At 33.3% G+C, this 12,278-nt stretch overlaps 2 protein-coding genes across 2 annotated transcripts; one reads left to right on the forward strand and one right to left on the reverse strand.

Annotated features, from left to right (window-relative positions):
- Positions 1 to 3,771: 3,771 nt before the first annotated feature.
- On the reverse strand, positions 3,772 to 5,727 carry LOC111783317 (transcription factor BEE 3). The gene is made up of 6 exons (XM_023664238.2): positions 5,341 to 5,727; positions 5,126 to 5,248; positions 4,980 to 5,045; positions 4,831 to 4,899; positions 4,648 to 4,725; positions 3,772 to 4,062 (listed from the first exon to the last, which is right to left on the reverse strand). The coding sequence occupies exons 1-6, from the start codon at positions 5,665 to 5,667 to the stop codon at positions 3,964 to 3,966; spliced, it is 762 nt and encodes a 253-aa protein (XP_023520006.1). The 5' UTR covers positions 5,668 to 5,727; the 3' UTR covers positions 3,772 to 3,963.
- A 4,970-nt stretch (positions 5,728 to 10,697) lies between these two features.
- Positions 10,698 to 12,126, forward strand: LOC111783452 (uncharacterized). Its single transcript, XM_023664381.2, has 3 exons — positions 10,698 to 11,030; positions 11,109 to 11,238; positions 11,410 to 12,126. Exons 1-3 carry the CDS (start codon positions 10,769 to 10,771, stop codon positions 11,972 to 11,974), a joined length of 957 nt encoding a protein of 318 aa, XP_023520149.2. The 5' UTR covers positions 10,698 to 10,768; the 3' UTR covers positions 11,975 to 12,126.
- Positions 12,127 to 12,278: the final 152 nt, after the last annotated feature.

A 12,278-nucleotide genomic window follows, 5' to 3' on the forward strand; every position in this document is an offset into this window, starting at 1 on the left:
TCAAAAAAAAAATGATGATACAACGGTTCTTTAAAATATTATTATTATTACATGCTAATTTTTTAATTTGTTTTATGATTGGCGCATAAAATATTTATATTCAAATAAAATGTCAAAATTTTAATTTGTTTTATGATAAGGTTGGGTTTACAAATGGGCCTGTTTTCTGTCAAAGACTGTGGCCCAATTAACACGCTACGTGGGCTTGAAATTTAGCCTGTTTAACCACATTAGCGGAAGGCTTGTACGTACCCTTAGGCTTGTTATTAATTTTTTTTTATTAAAAATAATAAAAGGAATAGATATCGTTAGCTGAATTAATAAAGATAGTGTGCAATAATACTCTTAAATTTTTTTTAAAAATCATAATATATTTACATTTAAAAAAAAATCAAAAAAATATTCTCACATTATAGAAATCGTTAAAAATATTCTCACACTGAGTTGTTGTTTTAAAAATATCTTTAAACTTTAAAGGGTTTAAGTAAATACCTCCAATTTTTTTAAAATTTTAAAAGAAAATTTTAGTGTCAATATTTGAACGGAAAATCGTCCATTCATATCTAAAAAATTATCTCCAATTTTTTTTTTATAGTTATTTTTTTAAAGTTAATGGATATTTTTTTAAAATGTCGTACTGTTGTAAGTGTATATTTATTTTTTAAATCAGAGTTTAAAGTTGTTTTAAAAATTTTTAAAAAGATTTAAAGGTATTTTTGGAGTTTTTTTTTTTTTTTTTTTTTTTTTTTTATAATAATTAAGAGTATTAATAAAAAAAAATTAAAAATTGGTGGGTATTTTTGAAACCAGTATTAACGAATTTCATGATAAGATTTTTTTATTATTTTTTTTAAAGAGTTTATAATTGAAACTTTAATAGAGGTATTTTTTTAGACAAAATGTAAATTAAAATTTTTTAATGATATTTTTATTAATTTAGTCCTTTTATTATTATTAAAACTAATAACACCACTTATAAATTAGGATCCTTTAAAAAAATAAAAAATAAAACGATTTTTTTTTTAAAAGTAAGAAAAAAAAAAATCAATGTTGGTTGAATGGAATCATCAAAATAAAATAAAATATTTCACTAAACTTTATCATTTGATTCTTTATATGTATCTAATAACATATTTAATTCTTAATAATTAACACATGTATTATTGTTCAAAACACAATCAACACATATATTACTGCATATGAAAATCTATTATTTTATTTTAAATTTTTTATACATATTAAATCTCAATCAAATCAAACTAGGTCAAGGGTTCACTCTTTCTCCGAGAGAATCACATCAAGACAAAAAAAATGCTTTAGCACGTAGGAAAGACATCTTAGTTTTCAAGCTATTGAATCACTGGAATCAATTCAAGAGGGTTTTTAAGGAAGAGTCGTGGCTCCACGTCACCCGCCTTGTCTCCCTATTAATCTTTTATATGGTTGAGATACTTACGTACTCCTTTTCGTTACACAGTTAAGTATATTCGTCCTATTATAAATTTATTATTGTTTTCTTCTTAACATAGTTTATAGTTAGTGGATAAGACCGTAATTTTAGACATTAAACAAAGCTTTTTTCTAGATAAATTGGTTAGGGGTGTTGACATACGAAAACATGTCTCTATTGGATGTGATTTTAAGTTAATATCACACCAACAATGACAACTCATTCCAATCATTGCCTTATTTCGTTATGGGTCTCTCACAATAGCTTAATTAATGTCAGTGACGAATAACAATAAAAATTATCTTATACTATATTCTCTCGTAGAAAATAATTTGTTTAACAAACTTTTTAATTAATATATAATTAAGTTGTTTAATTTTATAATTTTCCTAACATCAAAAACTCGAACAAAATTCAATTTGAATAAATAAAATATAATTTGGGAAGCAAGATTATAAAGTAAAATTGAATTGGATTATGACAAGCCACCAACCAAAATGAAGAAGGAAAAAGTTGATGGGTGATGTCGGATTTTGGTGTGGGTATGGATGCATGAACTTTATCTCCTTGTTCATGCATACTCCAAAAACACCAAGTTAAAAAGAGAAGGGAAGAAAGATTTAGTGGGGAAGACATTCATCAACCCTTTTTCATGCATGTTTGCTTACAGATCATACTCTGTTTTTCTTAGATATTAATAATAAATAGTTGAATTTATACTCGAAAGGATAGTTTAATTTTATCATGTTTAGGTAAGAGTGTAGTTCTGTTCGTCAGAGAGACATACACCATCAATCAAGAATTAGACCTTTTAATCATTATTTCCACTTGTTTTTAATCTATGTGTAACAGTCCAAGTCCATCACTACTCAAGATTGTTCTCTTTTATACTATTCATCAAATGTTTTTAAAAAACATCAGGTTTCCACAATCTTATAAAAAATGTTTTATTCTCCTATCTAACTAATGTGGGATCTCACAACCCATCTCTTTTTTTGGACTCAGCGTATTCGTTGACACTCGTTTCTCTCTCTCATTGATATGGGATCTCACACTGTATGATTATGAAAAAAAAATTAAAAAAAAATCATGCAATATTCCATTATGACCTTAGGTCTAACCAAGATTAAAATATGGATATCAAAATTTTAATTTTAATAAATATATTCATATTCATTTCAAGATAATTAAATTCTTTTCATATTCTATGTTTGAAAAAATAAATAGATATTTTATAAATTAATATTTTAGTTGAATTTAAAACAAAAAAATTTGAAGAATTCAAATTAATTCAATCTAAAAATGATGGTTAGATTGAGTTGAGTACATAATTAAATTAGAGTAGGCAGAAAAAATTTATAACTCGAATAATTGATTGGATATAAAAAAAATGTGTTAACCTGATTTAATTCAACCCTACCCATTGGAGGCCCGGACGTTAATTAATAATATTATATTTACATTTTTTGAATGAATTGAAACATAGAGACCAATAAGATAAGTTGAAAATATAATTATAATGGTTTGGGTATGAACTTTTTCCTTCACCACATGGAGTTTCTGTCTTCAATTATTATTGGATACAATGCATCCATCCCTTTAACCATACAATGAAATTTCTGGAGAAAAAAAAATCTCTTCTATATTAATATAATACAATCATTTACTTTATGAAATTGGAAGTATGAATAATATTTTATTTTTTGTCGACATGTGGTATCCCAAAGGGCTTAGCTTTTTGTCCAAACTGGATTTCCACAATCGACTTGTCGTTCGCAATCCCCATTTTTTCTTCAACCCACTTTGCTTCTAATGTCTTATTCCATTTTTGTCACTCAATTTTGTCATTTTCATACTTTTACCCACACATTTGGTTTTTTTTGCTATTTCGTCCTTTAACCCTTTGTATTTTCCCCTTTAAACTTATTCCAAAGTGAGCAGGACATCATACAAACATACATACTGTTTTCGAGTATATTTTATTTTTGTTGAAGATTATTGAGAAGGAGATCATGAGTTTATAAGTGAGAAATACTATCTTCATTAGTATGAAGCGTTTTGGAGAATCTCAAAGTAAAGCCATGAGAGCTTATGCTCAAAATGGACAATATCGTACCATTGTGGAGAGTCGTGAATCAAATTTAGGCAAGAAATTGATTAAGAAGGAAGAAAGAGCTACTCATGAACAACCATGTTGTTATATGAAGACTCAGAGGATCTTATTCAGGTCCAATCAATTTGGAAGATGTGGGAACTAAGAATTAAAGCCCTGTCGGACCCAAAACCCATTATTGGATTCAGTAATGAAAATGACAGTAAGATTGAAAATAAAATAATGTTTTAGGTATTAAAATTTTGAGTTGATGATCCAAAAAACTAACCCATTACATTTAGATCCATGGAATTTGTGAGATGTATGATAGAGGGGTTGATTACAAGGATAAATCAATGTTTAGTATTGGCTTAAGGGAACTAATAATTAATATAGGAGCTAAGTTGTAAGCTAAGCTTGTTCATATTGCTGTGGAATAAGAACCAAAGCTCATGGCAAAGGGACCATCTTCAGTTGATGCAACCAATACTCCTCCATTTCCTTCTCTCATTTCCTTTCCCTGCACAATTTAATCACATTCAAACTGTTATTCAATGCCAAGACTAGTTTAAAGCATCATGCTGTTTGGTTAGCTTTTGAGAATTCTAACGATTCTTGGACTAGAAATCATTTAGAACGTTTAGAGAAGGTCGAGAGTAATGCAGCAACTTTTGAAAGAATATGGCTGGCTGACACGGTTTTTATAACAGCTCAAGCCTACCGCTAATAGATATTGTCCGTTTTGACCTGTTACAGCCTCACGGTCTTAAAATGCGTCTACTAAAGAGAGGTTTCCACACCCTTATAAGGAATATTTCGTTCCCCTCTCCAACTGATGTGGGATCTCACAATCCACTCCCTTGGAGGCTCAACGTCCTCGCTGGTACACTGCTCGGTGTCTGGTTCTAATACCATTTATAATATCCCAAGCCCACCGCTAACGGATATTGTCCGCTTTAGTCCGTTATGTATCGTCCTCAGCCTCACGGTTTTAAAACGCATTTACTAGGGAGAAGTTTCCAAACCCTTATAAAAAATGTTTTGTCCCCCACTCCAACCGTAGTGGAATTTCATCGTTTTTTTAGTAATTTAGACTATAATCTACCTTCAATCTATCTGCAGTATCTGAGTCTGAGTTGAAGTCATAATAGGAGCTTGCAGCTGTGAGTTTCATAGAAAGAAACTGCAAAAAAACAGAACAAAAGAAAGAAAAACAAGATCATTAAAGACATTGTTTATGTTTTTTTTTTTTTTTTTCAAACTCCAAATGTTTTGCTTTCAGCTTTACCTCAACTTGATTCTGCAAAGATTGCACATAATTGATTATCTCATCCAACATCACTGCCATTCCCATTGTCTGTACAAGACAATGCCATAAGAGAAGTTATAAGAAACTTGTGTTTGTTTTCATTTAAGGTTGTCTTCAATTTTCATTACCTTGTAGCATCCAGGGACAATGTCTTGCAAACATCTCAATCTTTCATTGATTTTTCCTCTTCTTATCTGTTTGAGGAGAACAATGTTTGTATCATTTCAAAAAGAAAAAGAACAAGAAAAAGACCATGAAGTTTATGCAAATTTACCCTTTCTGCTATACTGTGACTGTCTGTTGCTTGACCTCTTTTGGCTCTAACATGAACCACTTCCCTCGGTTTCTCTCCGTCGTTTTCGTCGCCCTTTTTCGACCGCTTTCCTTTTCCAGAGTTCTGCAGACATGAAAATGAGAACACCCCAATGAGAGTTTTGTAGATTGACAATAATATAGCCAAAAGAAGGGGTTTTTGGATGAGTTGAATACATTTTTAGTCTGAGGGGTTGAGTTGCCAGAGCTGCTTTCAGATGCCTCATTTTGAAGCCTTCTTTTCTTGCTTCCATGGAGGTCATTTCCAGATGGATTTGTAGGCTCAAAAACAGGTGCAGTGATCTGATTTGCTTGACAGAAATTTTCTCCCCAAATTTCCGGGAATCTGGGAGGAACAGCAACTTGATTGCCAAAGAAACTGTCGTTGAACAGAACAGGAATGTTGTCAAGAAAATTCAGACTTGGAATTTGGTTGGGATCCATGTCCATTAGAGGAAAAGGTGAAGGCTTTAAGCTCTGGAAGTTTGCCGTGAACTCAGCCATGGAATCTTTGAAACCAAACCTTCCAAAGCCCAACTGTGTTTTTGGATAATGAAGCTCTAAAGCTGTTATTTATAGTGTGGGATTAGTGTATGATTGAGTCTCTCTCATTCTCAATTTTAAGCTTTTGTAATAAAACAATGAAAATTAAGGGTCTGGTCTCATTGGCCCTCCAAAAATGGACCCCATATTTCATAAGGCATATCCAATAATGATAAGCTTTTGGCTCTTTGCTCTCAATATTCCTTTAACTTATCCACACAAGCCCTTGTTTTGAGAATAGCAAATTGCAGCCTCAAATAACTTCATTACAGCAAAGTGAAATGGAAGTGAGAATATCGACATTTGAACAGAAATCTAGTGTGAGATCTCACGTCGGTCAGAGAGGAGAATGAAGCATTTTATATAAGGGTGTGGAAACTGGAAACTACTTCTTAGCAGACGCGTTTTAAAACCTTTGAAGGCAATCTCGAAAGAGAAAGCCTAAAGAGGACAATATCTGCAAGCGGTGGATTTCGACGTTAGAAATGGTATTAGAGCTAGACATGGGGGCGATGTGCCAATGAAGAGGCTGAACCCTGAGGGGTGGACACGAGGCAATGTTCCAGCAAGGATGCTGGGCCTCGAAGTGGGGTAGAGGAGTCCCACATCGATTGGAGAAGGGAACGAGTGTCAGTGAGGATGCTGGGCCCTGAAGGGGTGAATTGTGAGATCCCACATCAAACATATTTTATACAAGGGTGTGGAGACCTCTCCATAGCAGACGCGTTTTAAAAACCTTGAAGAGAAGTTTGAAAGGAAAAGCCGAAAGAGCTTATCGGTGCGATCCCTTTAGAACATGACCACCATAAAGGTCAACTTTTCATACATGCTAAAGAGAAATTGATAGGAAAGTGTACTATTTATAAGGTGAGCCATCCTTTTCGAAAGGGTATAAATCACTATATTGTAGTGCACTTCCCTCCTAATATGCTTTGTTTTGTGCAAATGTGAAATGAACCTGGCCGACATTGATGATTACCAAAATGAAACATTTGGAAATGTTAATGTATCTGATCTCCTAATTGACCAACAACATGTTTTCTGTTAGATTATCATTTTCTTCCCATAAAGTTTGAAGCTTTTAAGGTATGTGGTTTCATTTAATAAAGTGGGAGAAGTATCAACATCTTCATTAGAAAGTTATAGCTTGATTCATTGTCATACCTAAGTGTTAATAGCAACTAAAGTACAAAATTCTAAGCTTATCTATTAGATACATAGTTCTAATAGAAACAAGCCTTTGACGTTTATAAAATATCAAAAGTAATATTAAAAAAATATGAATCCTTTTTAAACGAGAGTCAAAATTCACGAGAAAATTAATGGCTTGAAAAATGTAAAATTCCACATCAATTGAAGAGATAAATGAAACATTTTTTTTATAAGAATGTGAAAACCTTTCACTAACCGCGTGCGAGCCGAAGATGCTCTCGGGTACGGTCCTTAGGCCCTTCTCTGGTTGTGGGCCTATGGAAGCTTCAACTCATTTGTGGTTTGGGTTGGCTCTCAAAAAGGGCCTCTTTTTAGCTGAACTCCACTTTTGTAATAGGATTTATACATGCCTACTCTAAAATGACCCGTATTGGTTTGAAAGTATAGCTGTCACTCATAGAATCAGTTCAAGACAAGTAAGTATTGGGAGATCCATTGGAGAGGGAACAAAGCATTGCTTATGAGGGTGTGGAAACCTCTTCCTAGCAGACACGTTTTAAGAACCGTGAAGCTGACAGCAATACGGATCCCACATCGATTGGAGATGGGAACAAAACACTAAGGCAATACGTAACGAGTCAAAGTGAACAATATTTGCTAGTAGTAGACTTGAGCTGTTACAAGTATGATGATCATGTTGCATAGAGTCATCAAGTTCCGAATCTAGATTCCAAATCTTGATTCGAATATCGTGAACATGATGCGTGACAAATCTAGAGATAACACGTTAAACCCATCTAGATGGAGAAGTTGTGCGCTTTAGACTGGACATGTCATTTTCTATAGGTAGTGTAAAGTAAAAATGTGACCATATCATAAATTTAGTAGAAGGGGTAGGTCAGTTATTGCTATCAGTAAGAAACCATATTTTATAGGAAGATTTGGAGGGTAAGGCTAAGGGTAAGGCTAAGGGCAAGGCTGCTGCCTGTGCTTCAGGAGTATAATATGGTCAAACATATTTATTTCTGATCTGCCAACCAAAACCAGAAGGCTCCAATGGGCTTCTGATCTCATTTGTCAAACACTAAGCCATGATGTTGAAGTTAATTATGCGTTTTATTTAATTCATGTTGGCCGCCGCTGATCAAGCTTCCTAATTTTTCTTTCTCAGTAGTTAATTTTATCTTTAATGCCTTTTCTTCTCATTGTCTTGACCAATCTCTACCTCTTTTTTCATGTGGAATATCCTTCTGATTCCAGTTTGTATATACCGATCGAGTTCATTGACGACGTCGTGAAGCTGTTTTTCTTTCGAGTTCAGAATCGTTGTGGTTGATTAGAGCCTAACAATGAGTGTATTATGAGTTTCTTCATACATGGTGTCACTGATCTGCATCTTCTTCTTCCTTTTACTGTGAAAATTTTAGCAAATCAGGACTGATATTAGGCAGAGAAAATCGCAACATGGGGAATGTCCACGTCTTGGTCATAAGGATCGTTTTGTGTTTTGAGTCATAATTATTAGATCTCGGGGCACAAGTGACTGCAATGAGCATAAGTCTCACACCGACCTAAACGGCAATCACACACTTGAACGTGAGAACAATGGATCACCCAAAAATTGGATGGACTCCAAGAAGGGAGGCAAGAATCATGCTTTCAGAGGTGACCGTTCAAATCTGATCTAAATTGCAAGAATGGTTAACTAAGTCATGCCTATGTATAGGCTCATTCTCCAAACGATATGGACCAAACTTTTAGGTTGTTTAAGTAGATTAGGTGACAAATCGATCATAACAGTACTCCAAGACATAAACAAGGGTAACAAATGTCGAGTATACAACGATGCCACCCGTTTTCGTTTCGTGAAAGTCGTAGCAGAGAAAAAAATTTAAATTCAAAACTAACCATAAGAACTAATTTTAAGATTTATACCTATTGATATTTGAATAGTAATTAGCGTCTCATCTACTAAGCTTTGAATAGTCGGTAGACTAAAATAACGATAAGAAAAGTTCAGATTTTTAAATTTAACAGTGACATGACAATACCATATGTCAATTTCAACCCAAATCTGATAGGAAGAATTGAAGAACAAAACTGAGAGAAGGGGAAAGGAATTTGAATTTGAGATGGTATCCCATTTGAAAGCTGGTGGTTTGCACACAAAGTTGCTATGGGATAACAAAGGCATTAATTTGCAGCCATTCCCTCTTTTTTACAACTGGGCAAAGCTGAAAGTCAAACTTAGCTGCAATAACAAATCCCATAAAAAACTTTTCAACCCCTTCCTTTTCTTGCCTTGGGCACCAAATTCTTTGAAAAAACACACGCTCCAATGTGCCCATTAGAGATAGTGTTAGGAATCACAAATCTCTACAATGGTACGACGTTGTCCACTTTAAACATAGCGACTTTCCCAAAAGGCCTCATACTAATGGAGATGCATTCCTTTACTGACTCAGGTAAATAAAGATGTCATTGCTTATGGTTAATGTTTTGGAAACTTCCCTAAGAGGATTAAAGGGTATGTTGTGGAATTCCATGGAAGCTGAAAATGCCGCCACCCAGAAGCAAACATTAATTAGAACAGTAGTTTAAAGTCGTGGTTCTAAAGCTATCGGTTCATAGTTAACGATATCTTGTTCAGTCAAGCACGTTTCATAGCCAAACAAAACAAAGAAAAATGGTCCGTGGAAAATTTTGAACATCATTTCGTTTTCAAAGAGATTAAATGTCTTTTTCCTTTCAGGAATCAGTCCAATATGTCATACTTTTGAGTACTTCACTCCAATTTTTCAAGCACCAAAATATATGCCTTCTTCATATAATCATTAATCTCTCTAAATAATTATTTTAATTTAAATAGTTCCGCAATAATTAACGTATATTTATTTCGAGGTAAAAAAATATAATTAAAAATGAAAAAAGTTTAAATTTTTAGGGGAATAGTTAGATATTTTATTTTATTTATGGTGGTTAATGTTTAAAATTTATGAATATTAAAAAATATATTTGACATAATGTGAACGGAAACAATTTGAATTTTGTATAAAAAGAAAAAAAAAATGGAAAACTAGTCGTTTCTACTATTAAATCTAAGACTTGGTTTGAAAAGTAATATATGGATTAATGGTTATATATAATGAGTGGATTCTTAATGGCATTAGAAAATCCAAGTTCTAGAAAAAGGAATAGAATATATAAATAATTATTTTAAATGGATACTAACATTGTATGGAATGTCATCAATCTTGATATCACATAAGATTGTTTACCAATATGGAACAATTCCTTGAGCTTTAAAAAGATTTATGGAATATTGATATATAAAGTATCAGAATCAACTTTAATAAATTAAAATATTTGTTTACTTTAAGCCTTATAATATCTTTTAGTAATCCAAATAATCAAATTTATGTCGCAAAATTATGTCTTTTTATATACATATAATGATATTGTCTATTTATTGTCTATGTTTTATCTAATTTCACGTATTTATTGTCAAAATAGCATCATTAACCGCAAAATCCAATAATTTTATGAACTTATTGTCTATATTTAAAAAATTAATTTAAATATTTTAGTTATAAAGCTGAGTAAAGATGAGTACATGAACAAACCAAGATCTATTCGAATGAGAGTAATCATAAAGATATGATAGCGTATTTTTTCTTTTCAGCTATTTAATTCGAAAAACTTTGAAGCCAGATGTTTTTAGCAATGAATAAACAAACAATTTTTTTTATATAAAAACCAGATCAGAACATGTTTTTTATGGATTAAAATTTAGAAATTAAACCCATAATTGAATGTGCAAATTTAAGAGAAAATATGGAGTTTGGTTGGGTGGGTAGAAGCCAGTGTGAACATTCTCTCTCCCTTGAAGAGTATATGTATATATATATATATGTGTATATATATATACACGTTTGGGTGCTTCAAAAGTGGAGAGAGAGAGAGAGAGAGAGAGAGAGAGAGAGAGAGAACAAATTATTGCATTCCAAAAAGCATGAGCAGCTGCAGTGAAATTGAAGATGAGAATAATAACAATAACAATGAGGAGGAGGAGCTCCGGAGGGGCCCTTGGACTGTCGAAGAAGACAACCTCCTCATCACTTCCATTTCTATTCACAGCGAAGGCCGCTGGAATCTCCTCGCCAAACGCTCCGGTAACTACCTATTTTGCCCCTTCTATTTCTTTTATTTATTTATACCTCAAATCTTGACACTTATGTAACCATTTTCAGGGCTAAGAAGGACAGGGAAGAGTTGCCGACTCCGGTGGCTCAATTATCTCAAGCCAGATGTCAAGAGGGGCAACTTGTCGCCCCACGAACAGCTCTTGATTCTCGATCTCCATTCTAAATGGGGCAACAGGTAAATTCTTCTTCATCATAATACTAACTCCATTGATATGAGACATTTTGAAAAAACACAAAGCAAAGTCATAAGAGCTTATGCTCCAATATCATACCACTGTGAAGAATCGTGTTCGTCTAACAATCTTCATTCCAATTTTACTTAAATTTGTGATTGATTTTATTTAAGGTGGTCGAAGATTGCGCAGCATTTGCCGGGAAGAACTGACAATGAAATTAAAAACTATTGGAGAACCCGAGTTCAAAAGCAAGCTAGACATCTTAATATGGATACCGACAGTGACGCATTTCAGCAGATTATTCGCTACTATTGGATGCCAAGATTAATTCAAAAAATCAACCAATCCTCGCCGTTGCCGCCGCAGCCGCCGCCGCCGCCACCGTCGGAGTTGCCGGGTACTTCTCAAGCAGAGATGGTCTCCCAGAGTTCGTATGGTTTTGAAGCTCCGGCGACGGCGACGCCTCTGCAAATCGGTGGAGATTTGATGGGGAGTTCGTGTAATTCTTCCTCTTCTTCTTCTTCTGGTTTTCAAAATTACGAGAATTACGGGTCGTTTGTGAATGATTATTGGGACGAGGAGCATGGCAAAGGAGAGATGATGAACTGGGCTACGACGGCAGTGACGGGGGATTCTGGTTACCCGGTTGCCCACTGCCACATGGCTGAAACTAATTGGACACACACCGATTTTACCGGTTACGTGCCCAGTATGGATGAATTATGGCAATTTTAGGAAGAAAAGAAAAAGGGTTTCTTTTTCTTTTTCTCTAAGATAACCCATACAAAAAAATTCTTCATAGATTCATAATTTTAATCCAAAGTAGAACCCCCCAATTGTAGAATATTGTAATTTTAATATAGTTGTATTAAAATAATGTTTGATTATTCTAATATTTTTTTTACAATATGGTCTGTGATTCAAAAGGAGTAACAAGATTATGTTAATATCTTAATAACATATGATTAATATATGATACTAAACATAATAATGAGTGACATCAAAATTAACATAAAAAAAAAATTAAACCTTTAATTTG

Source organism: Cucurbita pepo, chromosome 20, assembly GCF_057944985.1.
Source record: "Cucurbita pepo subsp. pepo isolate OVF chromosome 20, ASM5794498v1, whole genome shotgun sequence".
Taxonomy (NCBI): domain Eukaryota; kingdom Viridiplantae; phylum Streptophyta; class Magnoliopsida; order Cucurbitales; family Cucurbitaceae; genus Cucurbita; species Cucurbita pepo.

What these genes read in the sequence shown, in the direction of transcription:
- LOC111783317 (XM_023664238.2), bottom strand. Translation starts at nt 5,667, where the DNA reads ATGGCTGAGTTCACGGCAAACTTCCAGAGCTTAAAGCCTTCACCTTTT. An exon ending in CAACCCCTCAGACTAAAAAT is followed by an intron (nt 5,249 to 5,340) that starts GTATTCAACTCA and finishes TCATGTCTGCAG; the next exon opens with AACTCTGGAAAAGGAAAGCG. An exon ending in CTTTGCAGAATCAAGTTGAG is followed by an intron (nt 4,726 to 4,830) that starts GTAAAGCTGAAA and finishes GTTTTTTTGCAG; the next exon opens with TTTCTTTCTATGAAACTCAC.
- LOC111783452 (XM_023664381.2), top strand. Translation starts at nt 10,769, where the DNA reads ATGTGTATATATATATACACGTTTGGGTGCTTCAAAAGTGGAGAGAGA. An exon ending in TCTCCTCGCCAAACGCTCCG is followed by an intron (nt 11,031 to 11,108) that starts GTAACTACCTAT and finishes AACCATTTTCAG; the next exon opens with GGCTAAGAAGGACAGGGAAG. An exon ending in CATTCTAAATGGGGCAACAG is followed by an intron (nt 11,239 to 11,409) that starts GTAAATTCTTCT and finishes ATTTTATTTAAG; the next exon opens with GTGGTCGAAGATTGCGCAGC.